This window comes from Cibotium barometz, chromosome 4 (genome assembly GCF_041138505.1).
Source record: "Cibotium barometz isolate CiBa-2024 chromosome 4, ASM4113850v1, whole genome shotgun sequence".
Taxonomy (NCBI): domain Eukaryota; kingdom Viridiplantae; phylum Streptophyta; class Polypodiopsida; order Cyatheales; family Cibotiaceae; genus Cibotium; species Cibotium barometz.
This window is the reverse complement of record NC_141049.1, coordinates 22,841,266-22,860,853: the sequence shown is the minus strand read 5'-3', so window position 1 is coordinate 22,860,853 and position 19,588 is coordinate 22,841,266. Positions and strand designations below refer to the sequence as shown.

The 19,588-nt window shown below is 47.0% G+C and overlaps 1 protein-coding gene across 5 annotated transcripts in view; it reads left to right on the top strand.

Annotated features, from left to right (window-relative positions):
• The window catches only part of LOC147639045 (Tetratricopeptide repeat (TPR)-like superfamily protein), a 152,040-nt gene that overhangs the window by 113,612 nt on the left and 18,840 nt on the right, over nucleotides 1–19,588 (top strand). For all 5 annotated transcript variants that reach the window (XR_015264138.1, XR_015264137.1, XM_086786748.1 and 2 more), the window contains exons 14-18: nucleotides 9,326–9,406; nucleotides 9,561–9,847; nucleotides 9,932–10,106; nucleotides 10,211–10,332; nucleotides 10,433–10,487. Coding sequence is in view for 3 of the 5 variants with exons in the window: in XM_086786748.1 (XP_086642874.1) it covers nucleotides 9,326–9,406; nucleotides 9,561–9,847; nucleotides 9,932–10,106; nucleotides 10,211–10,332; nucleotides 10,433–10,487 (720 nt within the window). In the remaining 2 variants the exon portion in view is untranslated. The remainder of the gene's footprint in view (nucleotides 1–9,325; nucleotides 9,407–9,560; nucleotides 9,848–9,931; nucleotides 10,107–10,210; nucleotides 10,333–10,432; nucleotides 10,488–19,588) is intronic.

Genomic DNA, 19,588 nt, shown 5'->3' with positions numbered 1-19,588 from the left:
CTTGTTTATGGGAAGGAAGCATTATTGCCTATTGAAGTGGAGATACCAGCTGTTAAAATGTTGGAAAAGCTTTTAGAAGAGCCTAAAGATGCCTTTAAAGAGTGGCTGTTGTATTTACAAGAAGCACAGCTGAACAGGGATAATGCTTTGAAGCATTATGAAAATATGCAGGTAAGGATGTTGGAGAAGTTCAACAAGAAAATAAAAAGCAAAGGAATTATGAAGGATGATTTGGTATTACGTTATAATAGCAGGCTGGATAATGCCTTTCATAAGAAGTTCCAAATTAAGTGGGAAGGACCCTTCTTGGTGATGCAAGGATTTGCAAATGGCACCTATCAATTGGCAGATTTAGATGGGACTTTACATGCTTTCAGGGTAAATGGATACAGGTTGAAGAAGTATTATGCACGTTTGATGGTGATTGTGCAGGATGCAGTGTCTGAAGATATGATTCCAGATGAAGGGCAGTTTTTGGATATGGATTTAGGTCTTGAAATGCTTTTTACTGCTGATCATGAATGATTCAGCAGGCTGGGGATTGGGCAAAGTATGTCAGGTGTTTTTCTGTAAAGGCGTTTTGAGTCCGTGTACATATGGGATGCGTGGTGTGCAATAAAACTTTGCCTTGAATGCCCTGGGAAATGTACAGCCCGGGTGGTTTTGCAGTAAGCTGGTGTATGCACGTGTTTTTTTTCCGGAGCAGATGCTTGAGATATGGAAGTCTTATGGCAACAGTGCAGTGTGCAGATGGTTACTAAAAGCAGGCCACCGACTGGGAAATTGTCGGGTTTGGTAAGATGATGCCGATGATTCAAGCCGTGGGCAGCTCTTATCAGTTTTGGAAGGTCATGATGAGTACTGCATGTGAACTTGAGGCAAGGTGATGAAAGAGCATTGTATGGCTATCTTTGAAGCTTTAAAAAATAATAAAAAATATAATACAAGGTGGCCACCCCATTAAAGGACCACGTGGAGATTTTACATGGCTGCCAGCGCACCATCGAGAAGAAGCTGGTGAAGCTGCGCAAGGTGTAAAGTAAGCCGCCTTGTAGTAAAAAAAAAAGCAGGCAGTGCAGATAACCAGACAGAGAAAGACCCTTGCTGGAACGCTGTAGGTGAGGCTACAGAGCTCGCTGCTGGGTGTAAGGTAGCTGGCGAAGACAGCCGACGTGAAGAGATAGCCGCCTAGTGTGCTGGAGAGATTGCTTGCGGAGGTGCTCAAGAGATGGCATCTGCAAGGTGAGGCCCCGGGTTCTGCAGGAAGGCGAAGGAGCTGTGACGTCGGGCTGTGGGAGCAGGCTGACTGGGAAGGAGCATAAAGTAGCTGGCGAAGGCGTGAAGTGGAAAGAGAAGCCGCCTTGTAGGTGAGGGTTGCCGACGAGAAGAGGAGGACGCTTGCTGCAGAGACGGGGTTGCAGAGAAGGTGGTCGCCTGCGAAGCCAGTGGGACGAGCTGGTGACTGGCGCAAGTGCTGGACATCGAGGTGTGTGGGGTCGCTGGCTGGTGATAAGGCAGAGACCACCTTCCAGAAAGACTGAAGATGGCGTCAAGGGTTATGGGCTGGTGTTAGCGCTAGAGAAGGCGCCCACCTCATCGAGGAAACTTAAGAAGAGAAGGGCGCCGACGTGTGGCTGGTAAGGTGAGCGTGGAGCGCACGCGTAAGAAGAAGCTAGCGAGCGAAGGCATAACAGGCATGGAGGGCACGCTGTCGTGACGTGGGCGGTGTCGCTGGGAAAGTGCGAGGCTTCTGGCTGTGAGAGTAGCTTCAAATCCCAGCAAGGAAAACAACACACATAACTCTTCAAGGAGCATAAGACATCACCATTTTTGTTGACATGTACATGTGCCAATTCACTTCAATACATCCCCAAATTCAGCTTGATGATTACACATAAATTGTGTGTCAAGAGCATGACCAACTCCAAGCATAGATCTCTTGACTCTTTATCCAAGTGCCTCATACATAACACATGTAGGAACAACACAATCTTCAAAAGATTTCAACATACATGTGACCATTCACATCACATGTTTCACATAATGTCAACATCATCATTTCAAGATGACTCTTGATCTCAAAAGACCTGCTTTCAGATTCCAACAACTCACAAAGCAAAAGATGGCATATGGTATATATACATCATCACATGATTTCCAAAATCAAAGAAAATATATAACATTATGACATTAAGACCTCTGCAAGCGATCTCCTTCGCTCATCTACACCCCGACTCCACACTCGAATAGGCTGCTCCCAGAGCCTTCAGCTACTGCTGCTCTGCGCCTTGTGAACTTGTTGCCCATAATGAAGAACTGAAAACTCCTAAGTGTGCGGCAGCTTCGCATTTACTGCATCTGCAGACTTGTTGTCCATAATGTTGACCCAAAAAACCCTATGTATTCTGTAGCCGCATCAGAATGGATTCCCAGAAACACAAACTTTTAAGCCGTTTCTGCACTGTAACAAACTCCCAGCCCAAGCTGTAGCAAGCCCAACGCGTCCCTTCTCACTCTCCTTCACTGTCAACTTCTCTGCAATGGTCAGCGTGCTCTTTCTCTTCCACTATGACCCGCCTTGCTCGCCAACGCCAACCCGCAGCCCTTATCAGTTGACGTACCCAGCCACTGCAGCCTCCGAAACCCCCCAGCTCTCCACATGGGCTTCTCTCCAGCCCACTCTGCGCAGGGTTCAACTCTTCCCTTGGTTCTGTTCTGCGGCTACGCCAGAGAGCCCTCACGTCTGCGCCAGCCAGCTCTTCACGTTGGCAACTCCAGTCGCCAGCACCTGCTCTAGCTGCTCCCGTCTTCGCCAGCTCCCCTCTTTTCCCCGGCGACTTCACGTGCCAAGCTTCAGCAGCCTCCCCTCTTGCGCCTCGTGCCTGCAGCCTCTCTGTAGCTGGTTGGAGGGTCACCACAGGATGCCTTTAGATCTACCAGACCGTCTTCCTCGTCTTTGCCCTCGCCTGTACAAATACCCAGCCCGGCAACTTCACGGCGGCTACCTCTCTTTTCTTCTGGAGCAGCAGCTGCAGCACCCCGTACCTAGAACCCCTGGAAAAGCCTTTTTCTTTTCGAGGCCGTCTCTCCCTTTTTTCCCTCACGCCTTCTCGCTTCTCCACTAGCTTCTAGATGGCGAGTTGGCAGCCCCTAAGGCCTTCCATGTGGCCTCCTACAAATTGGCCATGTGCATCATATTTTTTTAATTTATTTATTACTTCAAAATAATGGCCACCACTTACAATAGCCTCTCCTTCTCCTTGTGCTTCGGGTCATCACACCACGCCCACAATTGAGCTCATATTCATAGGGAGTGCTTGGTCTTTTGCTAGTAGAACTTGGTGACTACACATATTAACTGCTCCAACACATGCCACTGTATCTGAGTGGATACCTTCCATATCTGTCCTTGCTGCTCAGGGCCCAGATTCCACATAAGTTGTTCCATGTACATGCTTTCACTGCATAGACGTGCCACAGCACGACATCCACCCCCTCTAAACCTGCACATCCTCTAGTATGTGCCACACAGGTCCTGGAATTCAGTGTCCATGCATTATTTGCACACCAACATTGGTATATGTACAAGCATTCAACTAGGCGTCTTAAATCCTGTCAAACTTGACCCAGTTGGTATCACCCTAGTAAACATGAAACAGTAGAAGAATATACATAGTGCCACTCACAAGGGGTTAGCCTTTGTTGAAACATAGCATGACATCTTAACCTACCCCCCTGGCCTGCAAGATATTTATATCTTAGCACTCACATCTGAATGGTTCTGCTTTCCCACCTGGATCAAATACCAATCGCTTTTGGCATATGTGCCATATCCTTTGCTCATATGAAGCCCTATCCTCACTTAGATTCTCTGCATATGCATAATTATCCTCATCATTCAAAGTGGGATACTCTTCAAAATAATTTCCTTCAAAATTTTCCTCAGGCCATGTTTGAAGCCTTTGCACCACATATTGTATGGCCACACCAAGTAACAACTGCATTAACAGCATGGAACACACACTTGGTAACATCCCATCCAAATCTACCTTGCCCGGATCCAGCTCACCCACTGACAAACATTCATTCTTCTCATCCAAAGACGGAAAAGCATGGTCTTCATTGGCTTCCTCTATGCTATTATATACCTCTTCTTTAGGCCGTTGCAAAGTATGCAAAGCATCCACACCATCAACACATACAAAGTCCAACAAGGCATCATCGAGAATAGCCTTCAGATCTGAATCAATCTCATCACAATCATTTGGCTTACATAACACCTGCACTTCCTCACTTGCAACCGACAGTTGATTAGCATCAAGCATAGAAGAGCCCAAAGCTGATGGGGATCTATTATATATCATGAAATCATCCAATGCATCATCTAGGATAGCATCCAATTCAGGATCAATCGCATTGAAGCCATTATCATCTTGCAATCCCACATGTTGATTATCATGAACATTCATACCCCCATAGCTATATCCATTTGGTTGCTCATATGCAGCCTCATGAGGCTCTGTGACCACACTTTGCATATCCTGCATGTTATCTCCCAGTTATTTCTTGATACCTGTCTGCAGATGGGCTTAGAATTATGGGTCCCTCACCCGAGTACCCTTGAATCTGTATGTCATTGATCCCTGTATGATCCAAAAAGACGGATTCAATTTCCCTCTCCAAATCATCATCATAAACAGGCTTCCAAGCTCGAGATTGTTGCTCACAAATGTGGTTGCAAGGTAACCCTGACACTGATGACATAGCATCACCCTGTTTATTGTTGGAACACCCAGTTAGCATTCCAGGATAACCCAAATCCAAAGAACCTTGGCAACCAGCTTCAGAAGCAACATCACTGTTGGAATCACCCATATCACTCACCCCCTCGAAATCAATCACACATACTTGTGGCCCATCTTGTAATATTTTATTTTCCTCGCATGCATATTCATGTACATCATCCTGCTTATAAGCATCATAACCAAATAAGAATGCAGTAATGATAGCATCTTCTTCTTGTCTTAGATCTTCAAACTCTGCAATCATGCTTTCAGCAAGAAGCATTGGTTCCTGCTGTTCTTCACACATATGATACGACACCTGAGGAATATCCTTCGAAGGAGCACTTTCGTCATGAGAATCCTCAAGTTTACACAGCTTACATGCTTCACAGCCCAAGAGGAAACTATTAGCGATGTCCTCTTCCTCGTGTATTGGGTCTTGAGCACCTGTCCTGAAGCTCTCTGAATCAAGTGTCTCCTCAAGCATAGGCATACACACATCATGTGGTATGATTATAGGACCCTGTATGTCTGCACCCTCAAACAAGGAAGACAGATTATACTTGCACAGTTCACCCATTGCATCTTTATGAGGCTGTAGCAAAGCATCGCTTTTGGCACTGTGAAGGCCTTGATGCTCACTAATGGCTTTCTGTAGTCCCAATTTAGCATAAACAGCCTCCACAATCTCTGTATCAGCCTTGAATAGCAATTGATTATCCTCCATAAGACATGCATCGACAACCGCTTCTAAATTGGCTCGGATCGTTGCTGGAACACTATCACAGCTCACATTATACCTTCTTTCATCACCCTTTTGCTTTTTCTTTTCCCAAGTAAGTTGCTCCTGCTTTAGGTTCATGGAACTCGCATAAATAAGTGCATCTGCAAAATCACTCCATCGTTTGGAGTGGTACTCTGCTAGTTCCAGCACTTCATCTTTTAAATCAGGACTTATAAGGTATGCAAAAGATGCAATCATCATGTTTTCTGGAACTCCTTGATTCTTCATCTCTGTCTCGTAACACCTTAGATAGCTTTCTGGATCGAAACCATCAAATATATTGACCCTGTTATATACCAATTGCACCGCAATTTCCACCGCTTCCTGAATTCGCTTTTCTTCTTCAATCTTCCTGAACCGCTCTTCAAGCTCTTTCATCTCTGCATATAAATGCTCCATTTTGCTAGCCATCTCTACGTACTCTCACCCCAGCGGTTTCACGTCGGGTTCACCAAAGCTGTCGTGACGTGGGCGGTGTCGCTGGGAAAGTGCGAGGCTTCTGGCTGTGAGAGTAGCTTCAAATCCCAGCAAGGAAAACAACACACATAACTCTTCAAGGAGCATAAGACATCACCATTTTTGTTGACATGTACATGTGCCAATTCACTTCAATACATCCCCAAATTCAGCTTGATGATTACACATAAATTGTGCGTCAAGAGCATGACCAACTCCAAGCATAGATCTCTTGACTCTTTATCCAAGTGCCTCATACATAACACATGTAGGAACAACACAATCTTCAAAAGATTTCAACATACATGTGACCATTCACATCACATGTTTCACATAATGTCAACATCATCATTTCAAGATGACTCTTGATCTCAAAAGACCTGCTTTCAGATTCCAACAACTCACAAAGCAAAAGATGGCATATGGTATATATACATCATCACATGATTTCCAAAATCAAAGAAAATATATAACATTATGACATTAAGACCTCTGCAAGCGATCTCCTTCGCTCATCTACACCCCGACTCCACACTCGAATAGGCTGCTCCCAGAGCCTTCAGCTACTGCTGCTCTGCGCCTTGTGAACTTGTTGCCCATAATGAAGAACTGAAAACTCCTAAGTGTGCGGCAGCTTCACATTTACTGCATCTGCAGACTTGTTGTCCATAATGTTGACCCAAAAAACCCTATGTATTCTGTAGCCGCATCAGAATGGATTCCCAGAAACACAAACTTTTAAGCCGTTTCTGCACTGTAACAAACTCCCAGCCCAAGCTGTAGCAAGCCCAACGCGTCCCTTCTCACTCTCCTTCACTGTCAACTTCTCTGCAATGGTCAGCGTGCTCTTTCTCTTCCACTATGACCCGCCTTGCTCGCCAACGCCAACCCGCAGCCCTTATCAGTTGACGTACCCAGCCACTGCAGCCTCCGAAACCCCCCAGCTCTCCACACGCGCTTCTCTCCAGCCCACTCTGCTCAGCGTTCAACTCTTCCCTTGGTTCTATTCTGCGGCTACGCCAGAGAGCCCTCACGTCTGCGCCAGCCAGCTCTTCACGTTGGCAACTCCAGTCGCCAGCACCTGCTCTAGCTGCTCCCGTCTTCGCCAGCTCCCCTCTTTTCCCCGGCGACTTCACGTGCCAAGCTTCAGCAGCCTCCCCTCTTGGGCCTCGTGCCTGCAGCCTCTCTGTCGCTGGTTGGAGGGTCACCACAGGATGCCTTTAGATCTACCAGACCGTCTTCCTCGTCTCTGCCCTCGCCTGTACAAATACCCAGCCCGGCAACTTCACGGCGGCTACCTCTCTTTTCTTCTGCAGCAGCAGCTGCAGCGCCCCGTACCTAGAACCCCTGGAAAAGCCTTTTGCTTTTCAAGGCCGTCTCTCCCTTTTTTCCCTCACGCCTTCTCGCTTCTCCACCAGCTTCTAGATGGCGAGTTGGCAGCCCCTAAGGCCTTCCATGTGGCCTCCTACAAATTGGCCATGTGCATCATATTTTTTTAATTTATTTATTACTTCAAAATAATGGCCACCACTTACAATAGCCTCTCCTTCTCCTTGTGCTTCGGGTCATCACACCACGCCCACAACTGAGCTCATATTCATAGGGAGTGCTTGGTCTTTTGCTAGTAGACCTTGGTGACTACACATATTAACTGCTCCAACACATGCCACTGTATCTGAGTGGATACCTTCCATATCTGTCCTTGCTGCTCAGGGCCCAGATTCCACATAAGTTGTTCCATGTACATGCTTTCACTGCATAGACGTGCCACAGCACGACAACGCGTAAGAAAGGAAGCAGCCGACTGGCCTACAACAGACTGGCTGAAGAGGGGAGTGTAGGTGCAGCTGGAAGGCGTCGACTTGTGAGAGGCGACGGGCTGGGAAAGCTGAAGGGTGCTGAAGTCAAGAGCCTTGGCACTGGTGGTCAGCGAGGACAGTGGAATCGCCTTCTGGGGTGTTGTTACTGCAGAGAGGGTCGCCTTAACTGTGGTTTGGTAGAGGCTGGCTGGCAGGTGATGCTGTATGAGCTATGAGAGGGAGTGTGTGATGTGTTAATAACAGAAGTGGTGGCAGTTGTGAACTTGTCTTGTGTGATTGCTCGCCTGCTGATGTGATCAGGCTGGAGCTCGACAAGCTTCTATCACCATTTTCTGTGTTTGTGTTTGGACAATTGTAAGTTTCCCTCTGTACTCCACTGATTGAATTGCAGATTAAGCAATAGAGGTGTCTTGCTTTTCCGATTTGAGCCTGTGGTGTGTGATGGTGGTGAATGAATGAGGGTATAGGAGTAGGGATATGAGGAAAGGTGTGGTCTACTGCTGATTTTCTTTCCAGCTAGAGAAGCTGGTGGTGCCCCTTGTGCTTGTGAGTGTTCCGAAGGTGGTGAGTCGGCGAGCTATAGCGGCCTTCTTGTGTTCCTGAGCTGCCTCACACCGTCCATGGCCTCAGTGCATCTAGCCTTCCAAATGTGATGCTAGCAATGATCTTCCATGCAGTGTCCAACCTCTGTGCTGGAGGTACGTAGCCCGACTCTGGCATGTCCTGAAGATGACACCGCCGACCCCGACCCACTCCCCCACCTTAACCCGCATGATCATATCTCTGTCGTTCCCTTCAAACCTGGTTTGCAGGCGCGACTGTATCAACCAAATAATAGCACCAAAACAAATGTAGGCATCTCTCCTCATCCTTCCAAAAAGGTGTGCTATTGCAGTGCAGTTCAGATCCTCTGTGCCTCCTTGCACTCCTATAAGCAATGGTAGACTGTCTCTGAAGCTCTTGCACATCTTGGAAAAGCTGGGTTAGCGCCAATGACCGATGTCCATTGGTTGGTTGCAAGTCCACCATGTAGAGAAAGCCAAATAAAAGAGGAAATCTTCACTTTATCCCTTTTTTACTTCAAGAGCCACATATTTTATTGCCCCCTTGAGAACTAATAGGTGGTGTCTGGCTCGGTGTTGGAAGGGCCACTGAGGCTGTCAACAACGTCACATTATTTTATCCATGAGTGGAAAGTATCTTTTTGTTACAGATCACTTTGACCTCCACCCGGCAACATGTCTTCGTTGCAGCTCACTTTGACCTCCATCGCAGCCTCAGTGAACTAGTGTTCTAAATTTGAATTTTTGTAGCATAGACTGGATTCGTGTATTAGTGCAAGAAGGATCACTACACTGTTAACCCATTAGTATCATGTTTTGAGAAGTTGCAGGGTGCTTTAAAACTGATGAATTTTGGTTGCTCAATGATTAGCTATCGTATTCATTCTTATTTGTTTAAATGCTTTTGATTACCTGCAGGAGGCATCTTCAGTGGCTTCTTGCAATGTAGACAAGTATGTGAAAGTTGGATCTTTTTGGAAGCTACTTGGAGATATTGAGGTGCACCTCAGGCTTCCATAGAAATTCTGGCAGTGCAGAGTTTTTAACCAGAAGTTCTTTTTTCCGTTCCGATTATGAAAACTGTCACTGGCTCTTTGTTGTCCTTTCTTGTTCAGGTTTGGATCTTAAAGCAAGACGTGTTTTAATCATGCAGATAACCTATGCCAGAAATCTTCCTTGGGACCTCTCTTCTAACACTTTAGATGGGGACAGCTGGAGTGTTTCAGAGGCTGCCCAAGAAAATCAACAGATTCTTGCCACTTTTTGCATGTCACTCAAGGCATGGAACGAGCAGCGATTGCAGGCTGCAATGAAAGCTAAACGGGCTTATCAACATGCATTACATTTGCAGCCACAGAAGGGCAACTTATATTCAGACCTGTGCTTATGCTTGGATCTAATTGGTACCCTTGACAAGGATAACCAGAAGTTATCAAGCCAGTGAGTTATCTTTCCTATGTTCTTGCCTTGGTCTGTAAGCACATAGAACGTGGTGTATTGATGTTTGGTTGTGTGTGGTGTAAGGTCTCTTCCCATGGAAGCTGTTGCTTGCTGTGGTTTGGCCCTAGAAGGCAGCAATGCAGACTTGTGGACTTCTCTGGGTTCTGTGGCAAGGCATAAAGGAATACGGCAACATGCTTTTATTCAAGCTCTTCATGTAGATGGAAATCATGCACTTGCATGGGCACAGCTTGGGCAGGTACTAATTTTATAAAGCACCGTATTGGCTTTGATGTTTGCGGTTAAGGTTTTCATGGCAAGCTGAAAGTTTTATCAAGCCTGGTTGCTATTTCTCTTGAACAGTTGTACCTAAAAGAGGGAGAGCAAGAGCTGGCCAAAGTGGCATTTACTCATGCTAGGAGTGCTGACCCTACTCTAGCTTTGACATGGGCTGCAATGTCCAGCATGCATGTCTCAAATACAAAGTAAGTTTTATGTAGAACTGTCTATGTTGAGCATTAAACTGGTCTGCGATTTTTGAGGTTTTCTGCCGGCTGATGCCGATTGATTTGATAATAATTGCAGTGGTGAAATTCAGGAAGCTTTCGCAAGCATTTTATATGCTGCGCAGCTATCACCTGTAAGTTTCCACCAAAAGCTCTTATCTGATTTGAATTTTATTACATACCCAATGATAGAATTTGAAACATCAATGTGTACATGGAAGATTAATTCCCTGTTTGGTGGTCTCAAGATTAGTGCACTAGCTAGTGCGTTCTTAAGTTCATCATGCGCTTGTTGACCTTCTTCTGCTCATTCAAAGACTATTAGTGGTCTTTGTCCTGCAATTTTTGAATAGAATACAATGAACCTTTGATAAAACCCAACGTGTCCGATGAGTCTTTGTATACCTTTGCAGTTGGTTGGAGGTGGTAATTCCAAGATAAGTTTGACTTTGTTATTGTCTATGGAAATACCATCCTTAGACACAATGTGTCTCAAAATAACGCCATGCTTTAACCAAAAGTGGCCTTTCAATGGGTTTGAAGATATACGATATAATCAACACCTTGAAACACCTTTCTTAGGTAAGCCAAATGTTCTTTCCATCTAGAGTGAACATATAAGTCATCTATAAAGACTTCTAACCACTTTTGCAACTTGTCCTTGAATGTTGTATATATCAACTCTTGAAAAGTAGCAAGGGCATTTGTTACTCCAAAGGGCATGACCCTACAGGCAAATGTTCCCTACGTCGCATTCTTGTGCTGGTCTTCTGCCAAGGCAATGGACACTTTATTGTAGCTCGAGAAACCATCCAAGAAGCTGCAAGCTTCTTCGTCGGCCACTCATTCTAGGACATATTCTGTCTAGGGCAAAGTGTAATGGTCCTTGTGTGTTGCAGCATTGACCTTTTGTAAGTTCACATATCGGCAATATTCTTATCTTCTTGGGCACAATAACAATGGGAGAAATTCAATTAGTATGCTCAATTTCAGAAATGAATTTTGCAGCAAGGAATTTGTCTAATTTCAAGTGAGATAATATTGACGAGAGATTTGTGGTTCATCTTAGAACGCAATATTGCAAAGAGAGACAAGAAGGCGTATCTTATAATGGGCGTGCTAAGATTTAGGAAGTTGATCTACCAAAACTTTGTGAGGATCCTAAACTAGTCTTCATTCTAAAGATATATCCCTAATGAACAAGGGAGTTGGTCTATCTATTGAAAGAATTCAAAGATTGCTTTGACATAGAAATCAAGGGAGTTCCGCCTGAAGTGGTGCAACATACCATCCCTACCATAGAAGGGTTCTGAAGCACAATTCAAAATCCTTATCAAATGAATCTAAAGTATTGAGTAATTGTTAAGTAGATCTGGCTCTTCTTCATTTTTCTTTTGCATTTGAGCCATGGTTCTCATGGATTCCTTTTCTGCTTCTGCTAGCTATGGTTCGTTTCTTCCTCACGTGTAGCTTTGACTAGCAAGAATACTCACTTACTTCTAATGGTTCGTTGATTAAAACCTAATTGACAGTGTTAGCTTAGGTGGTGGTGGTTGTGTTGGTAAGACCAATGGTGGTATAGGTATGTTGGGTAACATATACATACACCTTGGATAGTTATGCACTCTTTGTTGTACATGGCTAGTAGTCGCATTAGTATGGGTAGGTGGTGTTGGTAAAGATTTAAAAAAAAGCTATTGGTTAGGATCAAGGGAACGTGCTCATGATAGTGTCATGATTCCCGAAAGGCATGCAATGAGCATGATAAAGCATTTGTCTCACTCATAGATGGGAACACTTAGTGCTCGTGTGATTTTGTCTACATATTGAATACCAGATTAGCTCTCTTCTTGGGTAGAGATGCGCATTGCTTGGCGGCTTTCTTACCTCTTTTAGCTTTAACTTTTTCGAAGATGACTGTGCTTAGCTTGTCGTCAACGGTCATGGTGTTTACTTGTTTTTCCTGAACTCCAGAGTCATGACGCCTTGAGTAGAAGGTGAGCCATTGATAGAGACTTCGTATTATCTGGCTGGGGTAGTTTCAACGTGTTATCTTCAAACTCTATGGCCATTTTGCAACAAGTATCAATCAAAACTGGTCCAGATATAGAGTAGATAATCATGCATCTTTGGATTACTCTCTTATGAAAGCTTGGCAATAATTGATCATCGGTCAACCTCTCCCGAAGTTCAAACCGAGAGATTAGATGTTTTAATCGAGAGATAATCTCTCATCAACTCATGCTTATGTTGCTTTATATTATGGAGCTGTGCCAGTGGGCTCAATTTGTTGTCACCTGTTGTAAAACTTGGCACAAACACATTTTTAAGCCGAGTGAAATTGATTTTGTTCTCAGGCTTTAAGATTCTATACTATTGGTGAGCCTTTTCATTTAATGTTAGCGAAAAAGAATGAACTTTCGTTGAGTCATCTATCGGCCCACATGTTTCACATGTCGCCTCAAAGATTTTTTGTGTGGGATTGGGTCTCCATCACCAATTCCCTAGCCACCCCTTTCTATTTCAACAACCATTCTCAATGGGTCCGTTGGGGTTTCTATGGCAAGTTGCGGGGTTCCCTAGCCATCCCCTTCCGGTTTCAACAACTATTCTCAATAGGTCAGTTGAGGTAGCAAGTTGCAAGGTTCGTCCTAGAAGACCAGCTGCATTGTTTTTTGACCAGGTCTTTCCAAGGTTAATACTCTCCTTCCTCATCCTCTCCCCCTTCTCGGGTAAGACACATATTGCGATATAGGCTCCAAATAGGGTCTGATAGGAGTGTAATCTGTTGGTTCTTGGACTTTATCAACTAGATTTTCTCATGATTTTGTGACAGTATGGCCAGCATGTGTTCGAGGAACTTAGGGTCTTTGACAACAGATTGTAATGTCCTCTTTTGTGTACAATTGCTCAGTGGGTACTCTCACTCTATCGGAATTAGTCTCGTTAACGTCAGGTTAAGTAGCTCTCTTTAACGTCAGATTGTAATGTCCTCTTTTGTGTACAATTGCTCATTGGGTACTCTCACTCTATCAGGATTAGTCTCTCTAACGGCAGGTTAAGTAGCTCTCTTCCAGCCCTCTTCGAGCCTTCTAATTTTGGCTGTAAAGATGAAATGCCCTCATCAAGGATGTGAGCAAGAGCTTGGGCTTGTGCAGTTTCACCTTCTTCAAGCTTAAACTAAAACTTAGTTGATTCTAGGGTTCGGAGTCTCTAATTATTTCTCCACTTAGCATTGGCTTTTCATACATCCAAGCCTTTTTTTTAAGACTGGCCTTAGGCCCAAGATCCTCCCGCAGGTACGGATTTTTCATTGCTTGTAGGTGGCCGCCCGTAGGCGCTTAATTATCCGCCCGTAGGCGATGCTGCCGAGGAAGCACCAAGCGGGGTTTTGAACCTAGGACCTCTTGGTCCTAAGGCAAACACCTTGACCACTTGAGCTTTCACCTCATTGGCCATCCAAGCCGTGCTTTCTGTGATTAAGCATCTGTCTGTATTTGTAGTGATGCTTCTCTGATTTCTTCCTCTACCTCCATTTCCTCTATAGTAGGAAAGAACACTTCTCCAGTCCTTAAGAGTACTGGCAATATCTCTCCTAATGGTTGAAGTGAATTGAGGTTGTTCAAAGGTACTGTGATTAACCATCTGTATTCGAGTTGTGCTTCTTTGATTTCTTCCTCTACCTCCATTTTCTCCGTGGTAAAAATGCTTCTCCATTCCTTAAGAGCAATGCCTATAACTCTAAAGAATGCTTCCTCAATAGTAGGAAAGAATGCTTCTGGAGTCCTTAATAGCACTGACAAATTCGCTCCTGATTTGGGGAGTGAACTGAGGTCGTTCAGAGGTACTCGCAAGAGTTTGTCCTTGCACAAATATTGTTCTCGGGGTGGTACAGTTTGAGTATTTGTTCTACCCTCAACATTGATTATTAATCCCCTGTTCATTGCTCGATCATAGTTAGCCAATTGAGCTTCTTGTTCAGTTTCTGGTTGTAATCCAAATACACTCTCTAAAATGTCAAGCATGGGGTTGACGAGTATGGCCGAGAGGTCTCCCTCAGCTATGTCATGTGTGGAAAGGTAGCTCGATGGCGGTGGAGCATGTCCTGGATCTGGAGCTGATGAGGTGATCGTGGCCGACGGGGGGTCGAGGGCGTCGGGCACGCTGGAGTGCAGAGGCTTGGTAACTCCTCTCGGGCGAGGTAGGTCTAGAGCAGCTGGTGGAGGGTCCACAAGATCCAGTATGTCGATGTCCTCGAGCTCTTGGATCCGGAAGAAACTGGTGATGGTTGGCTGCCGAGGGAGGGGAAGTCAATGATCTTGGAGTGTGGACCGAATCCCTCACGAAATAGACAGTGAAACCTCCCGCGGATCTCATAGTATACTAGGCAGCGGCATATGTAATGCTCCTCCGTCTCAACCTCTGTGTGGCATAGTCGGCAAATCCTCTCCTCTCTAGTGTCCGTACGAGCTTCCTGGCTCTGAAGATGCGCTCAGCTTTACCCGTCTCCACTCTGAGGCGGTGGGAAGAAACCCGTATCTGGCCAATCGCAATCTGCATGGCATGGGACATGTGAACACTCAAGTAGCCCGGCTGTTGGATGAATCCATTCTCAATGAGTGCGAGGAAGTGGTCTCTGTAAAAGTGCATCTTCGTGGGGAGCTCCAGGGGTGTGATCCATGTGCAATGTGTGTAGAGGCTAAGAAGATGTGACCGGTTGGTATCCTCATGAGACAGCCGGAAAAAAGGGGAGTCCAAACTGTACTCAAGGTGGGGTAGGCGGTCCATGCAGAGCCCGTATACGAAGCACCAAGTGGAAACCAGTGCATACTGTACTCCAGAGTGCCCCTCAAGTGCTAGCTGTCTTGAGGACTCCAGGGCAAGCCTCGGGTACCTGTGGGGATCCATGTGACTGATGCGATGAAGGTACGTGACTGTCTGGAAGAGCGCCTCCACTACCATCGGGGCTGCAACAAACTCTGCCTTGATAATCTGGTGTGGGACTGATGGTTTGCTGCGGATCATACGGGAGAACATCATGACCTGGGGCCTCTTAACTTGCTGCCAATCCTCATCGGAAAAATCTGGCCCCAGAAAGCTGCTCCATACATCAAGGCTGGTGTGACGAGGGTGTCAAAAAGCCAGCCCTTCGTCCTGGGTTCCTGCAAATGTGCGTGGAAGCACTGCCGCTCAAGTAAGCTCAAGGCTCCATATCCCCGCGTCACTCTGGCATGTGTTGCGGGAAGCATGGTAAAGCGTGGGCCACTGAAAGTGACACCAAGGTCGACATAGGATGAGACAATCTCCACAGGATCCCCTCTATATGTGAAGCTCAATCTTGATGTGACGGGGCAAGAGGTATTTAATCCCTTCGGCTGAGTGTGAGAGGAGGACGATGTCATCTGCATAAAGTAGTATGGGGATCAATATGCCTGCCAGTGTGGGACCAGCCACACCTAATCCATCAGTGAAGCTCGAGATCTCATCACTGTAGAAGCCGAAAAGAGTGGGTGATAGAGGACAGCCCTGTTTCACCCCAATGGTGCTGGAAATCTCCTGTGATGTACCTCTTGGGGCTGTCACTCGTGTAGTGACAGACTCAAAGAGGGCGATGATGCTCCAAACCATGTCAGATGGGACTCCAATCGCCTCTAGACGGTGTTAGAGGCGGGCTCCGGGTACAGTATCAAAACTTTTGCGGAAATCCACAAAGCAGCAGTAAATCCTCTGGTGTCGTGCTCTACCCTCCTCGATGATGGCACGGAGGGTGAAGATGTGGTCAAGGGTAGAGTAGCTCCTCCGAAAGCCAGCCTGTCCAGAGGCTCTGCATCCCTGGCTCTCTGCAAATGAACTGAGCTCCGCCTCTAGCACTGATCCATAGAGCTTGGCCAATGTGTGGCCAATCATGATCGTCCTGTAGTTATTAGGATCAAGTGGATCTGTGGCTTTGAGGATGGGGGTGATGGTGTTGGTGGACCAAGAGGGTGGAAATCCTTCACAAAGGGCTCTATTGAACATGTAGGCTAGTAGGGGCGCTAGGGTATAATGGGCATGCGAGATGTACTCGGCAGTGAGTCCCTCATGATTTTGGGCTCGCCCATTGTGTAGTCTACAAATGGCCTTGAGGACCATGCCCTTTGTGAAGATAGTGGAGGTGGCGGGGCGGGGGTCTGGTGGGGGGGTAGGGGTGGTTGATGGGGGATATGATAGAGGGAGCGTGCATAGGAGTGCCATTTGTCTGGGCAAGTGATAGGTGTGGGAGGGCGATGTTCTCGGAGTTTCCTCCATGACTCTTTGCAGTTCGGCCCTAAGAAAAGTCGGTATAACTCATCCTCTTTCCGAGCATAGAACTCCCGTTTCTTGCGTTGGGTGAGCCGTTGAGAAATGCGTTGCGCTTGGCGCTTTGTGATTTGCCCAATCCATACCTCATGCTTAAGACGGGAGCGTGTGGCCCGACGTTTGTCATCATACCAACAGTGCTGGGGCATGGAACCGCAAGGTGGCTTGGCAGTAGACCGCCGTGTGCAGATGAAAGAAGCTGTGGCGGATGTGTGGAGTATGGTGGTGAGTTGTGTTGTGAGGGTGGATAGGGGGACAGTAGATTCCACATCCTGGAGTTGGCGGTAGATGTGGTTGGAGTAAACAAGGTCAAGCTCGTGATCAAAGAGGACCCGAGTGTAATGTGAGATGGGGGGGGCTGGTGGAGGGACGGGTGTTGTGCAGGTAAGAGTGAAAGAGAGGTAGGCATGGTCAGCTTCAAAAGGGGGTGGCGGAATGGAGAAGTTGGGGATAAGGTGTGCCAAAGCCGAGATAACATAAGGTAGTCCACAGTGCTAGTATCTCCTGAGAGAGGGAAGGAGGTGAGGGCGCCGGAGGAGGGCCATCGGGACATCCCGTTATAGATAACGAGACCATGTGCAGCTCCCAGCTCTAAGAAATATCTCGCATACACTGTGACCTCCTCACGGTCCTGTGATGATCGCTGCAGCCATGTGTCAGTGATGTCCAACTCCTGTAGTGTGATAGGGTCGTCTAGATCGAGTAGTGGGACCTGCTGACTTCCCGTCCTGGCGTTGAAATCCCCGAGCAGGAGGACTTCCCCCAACTGTGAGAACTCCATGATATCCTCATATAATGGTAAGTACGGTGACTGGCCATGCTGTGCGGCATAAGGGGAGTGGCGTGGTGGAGGGACGGGTGGTGTGCAGGGTAATGGTGAAAGAGAGGTAGGCATGGTCAGCTTCAAAAGGGGGTGGCAGAATGGAGAAGTCGGGGATAAGGTGTGCCAAAGCCGGAGATCCCATAAGGTAGTCCACAGTGCTAGAACCTCTTGAGCGATGGAAGGAGGTGAGGGCACCGAAGGAGGGCCATCGGGACATCTCGTTATAGATAACGAGACCATGTGCAGCTCCCAGCTCTAAGAAATATCTCCCGGACACTATGACCTCCTCACGGTCCTGTGATGGTTGCTGTAGCCCTGTGTTAGTGATGTCCAGCTCCTGTGGTCTGATAGGATCGTCTAGATCAAGTAGTGGGACCTGCTGACTTCCCGTCTTGGCATTGAAATCCCCGAGTAGTAGGACTTCCCCCAGCTGTGAGAACTGCATGATATCCTCATATAATGGTAAGTACGGTGACTGGCCATGCTGTGCGTGGCGTAAGGGGAGTGGCGTGGTGCAAAATAACAAACAGCAATGTGGATGACTCTGTCACTTGTAAGCTGTAGCCGCACCCAAAGATATCGTGCATCCTCGTCCTTCCGGATGATGCTGAGAATCTGTCGGAGAGGGGATCTAAAAAGGACAGCCGCCCCCCCCCGAGCCACGTACTCCTCCTGATCTGCTGGTCTCGCCTCGAAAAGCCGACTCCCAGTCATACCCGGCTATGTATGGTAAGCCCCTCTCAGGGCTCGGATGAGTCTCTATAAAAAAAACGACATCCCTGCCTGTGAGAATCTCGCTCAAGCCAGCATGCGATTGCAGTTCCATACTGCCAACCCCAGGTGTTTGGTCTCATAGACCCCGCGTCCCTATTTGTGATGGCGCTCAGTGATAATGACTCTACTATCCCTGTAGATAGCCCACTTGCCTGCTCTGCGGGCCCCATGAACAGTCACCATCGCCTCACGCCGGTGTGCCACCTGTGCTGGAGTGAGATCATCTCTCATGTACACCTGTGTGCCCTTGAGGGCAGCCCGCCTGTCTAAGAAGGCTTGTCTGCTGGTGGCATTAGGGAATCTAATGATGAGGGGTCGCTCTCGTGTCACATCCTTTCCTGCCCTCCGTGTGTCTGCAAAGGGGGATATGCTGTGATCAGCTAATGTCGATACCTGCCTCGGCCAAAATCGATCTAATGGTGGAGTGAATGTTAGGCCTTTGTGATGGGAGCGTGACATGTCAACGAAGAACCTCACGAATCCGTCTCTGTGTGGTGGAGGGTCCTGATGCTTTGGGTCGGGGACGTCTGACTCGCAGAATGGATCAAGCTCTCTCACTAAGAACTCCTCTAGGGCGTGGAGCTAGAGCGTGCTGCATGGGTACGGGTGGTGGGCTCTGATGTCGTAGTAGAGGAACTGTTGTGGTGGGCAGTAGATTCCGATGTGGATGTATGTACCACAGAGAAATCTGTGATGGCTCTCTATGAGGTGTCTTGTCGGAGCCGAGGCTGTCTCTCAGCATGCTACCTCAACACTACATCCCTGTGTCGTCTGAGCTCCATCACGTACATGCCCAAGCACCTTTGATCCCAAACTGTATCACCCGTGTGAGTGGTCCGAATCCCTCTCGGAAGAGGCAATGTAATCCCCCCCGTATCTCATAGTAAGCCGGGCAACTGTGCATATAATGGGCCTCATCCTATACTGCTCTTGTGATGCATACTATGCATGTCCTCTCCTCATGTGGGATATCCTCAGCTCTGCTAGTCTCGACTTTGAGGCGGTGGTTGGATACCCTGAGCTGGCCGATCGTGATACGCATGGCATGTGACATGTGTATCTGTATGTATCCCGAGATCTCAAAGAATCCATTCTCGGAGAGTCTCAAGAAGTGATCTCTTTAGAACTCACACTTCTTACCAATCTATGACGGAGACACCTAGGTCTGGTGTATGTGTAGCCCGAGTAGATCTAACCGGATGATCCGGTTGATCTCTTGATGTGAGAGATCAAGGTATGGGGAATCCAGGCTATATTGAAACGGGGGGAGATGGTCCATCTGTATGCCATGTGCATGAA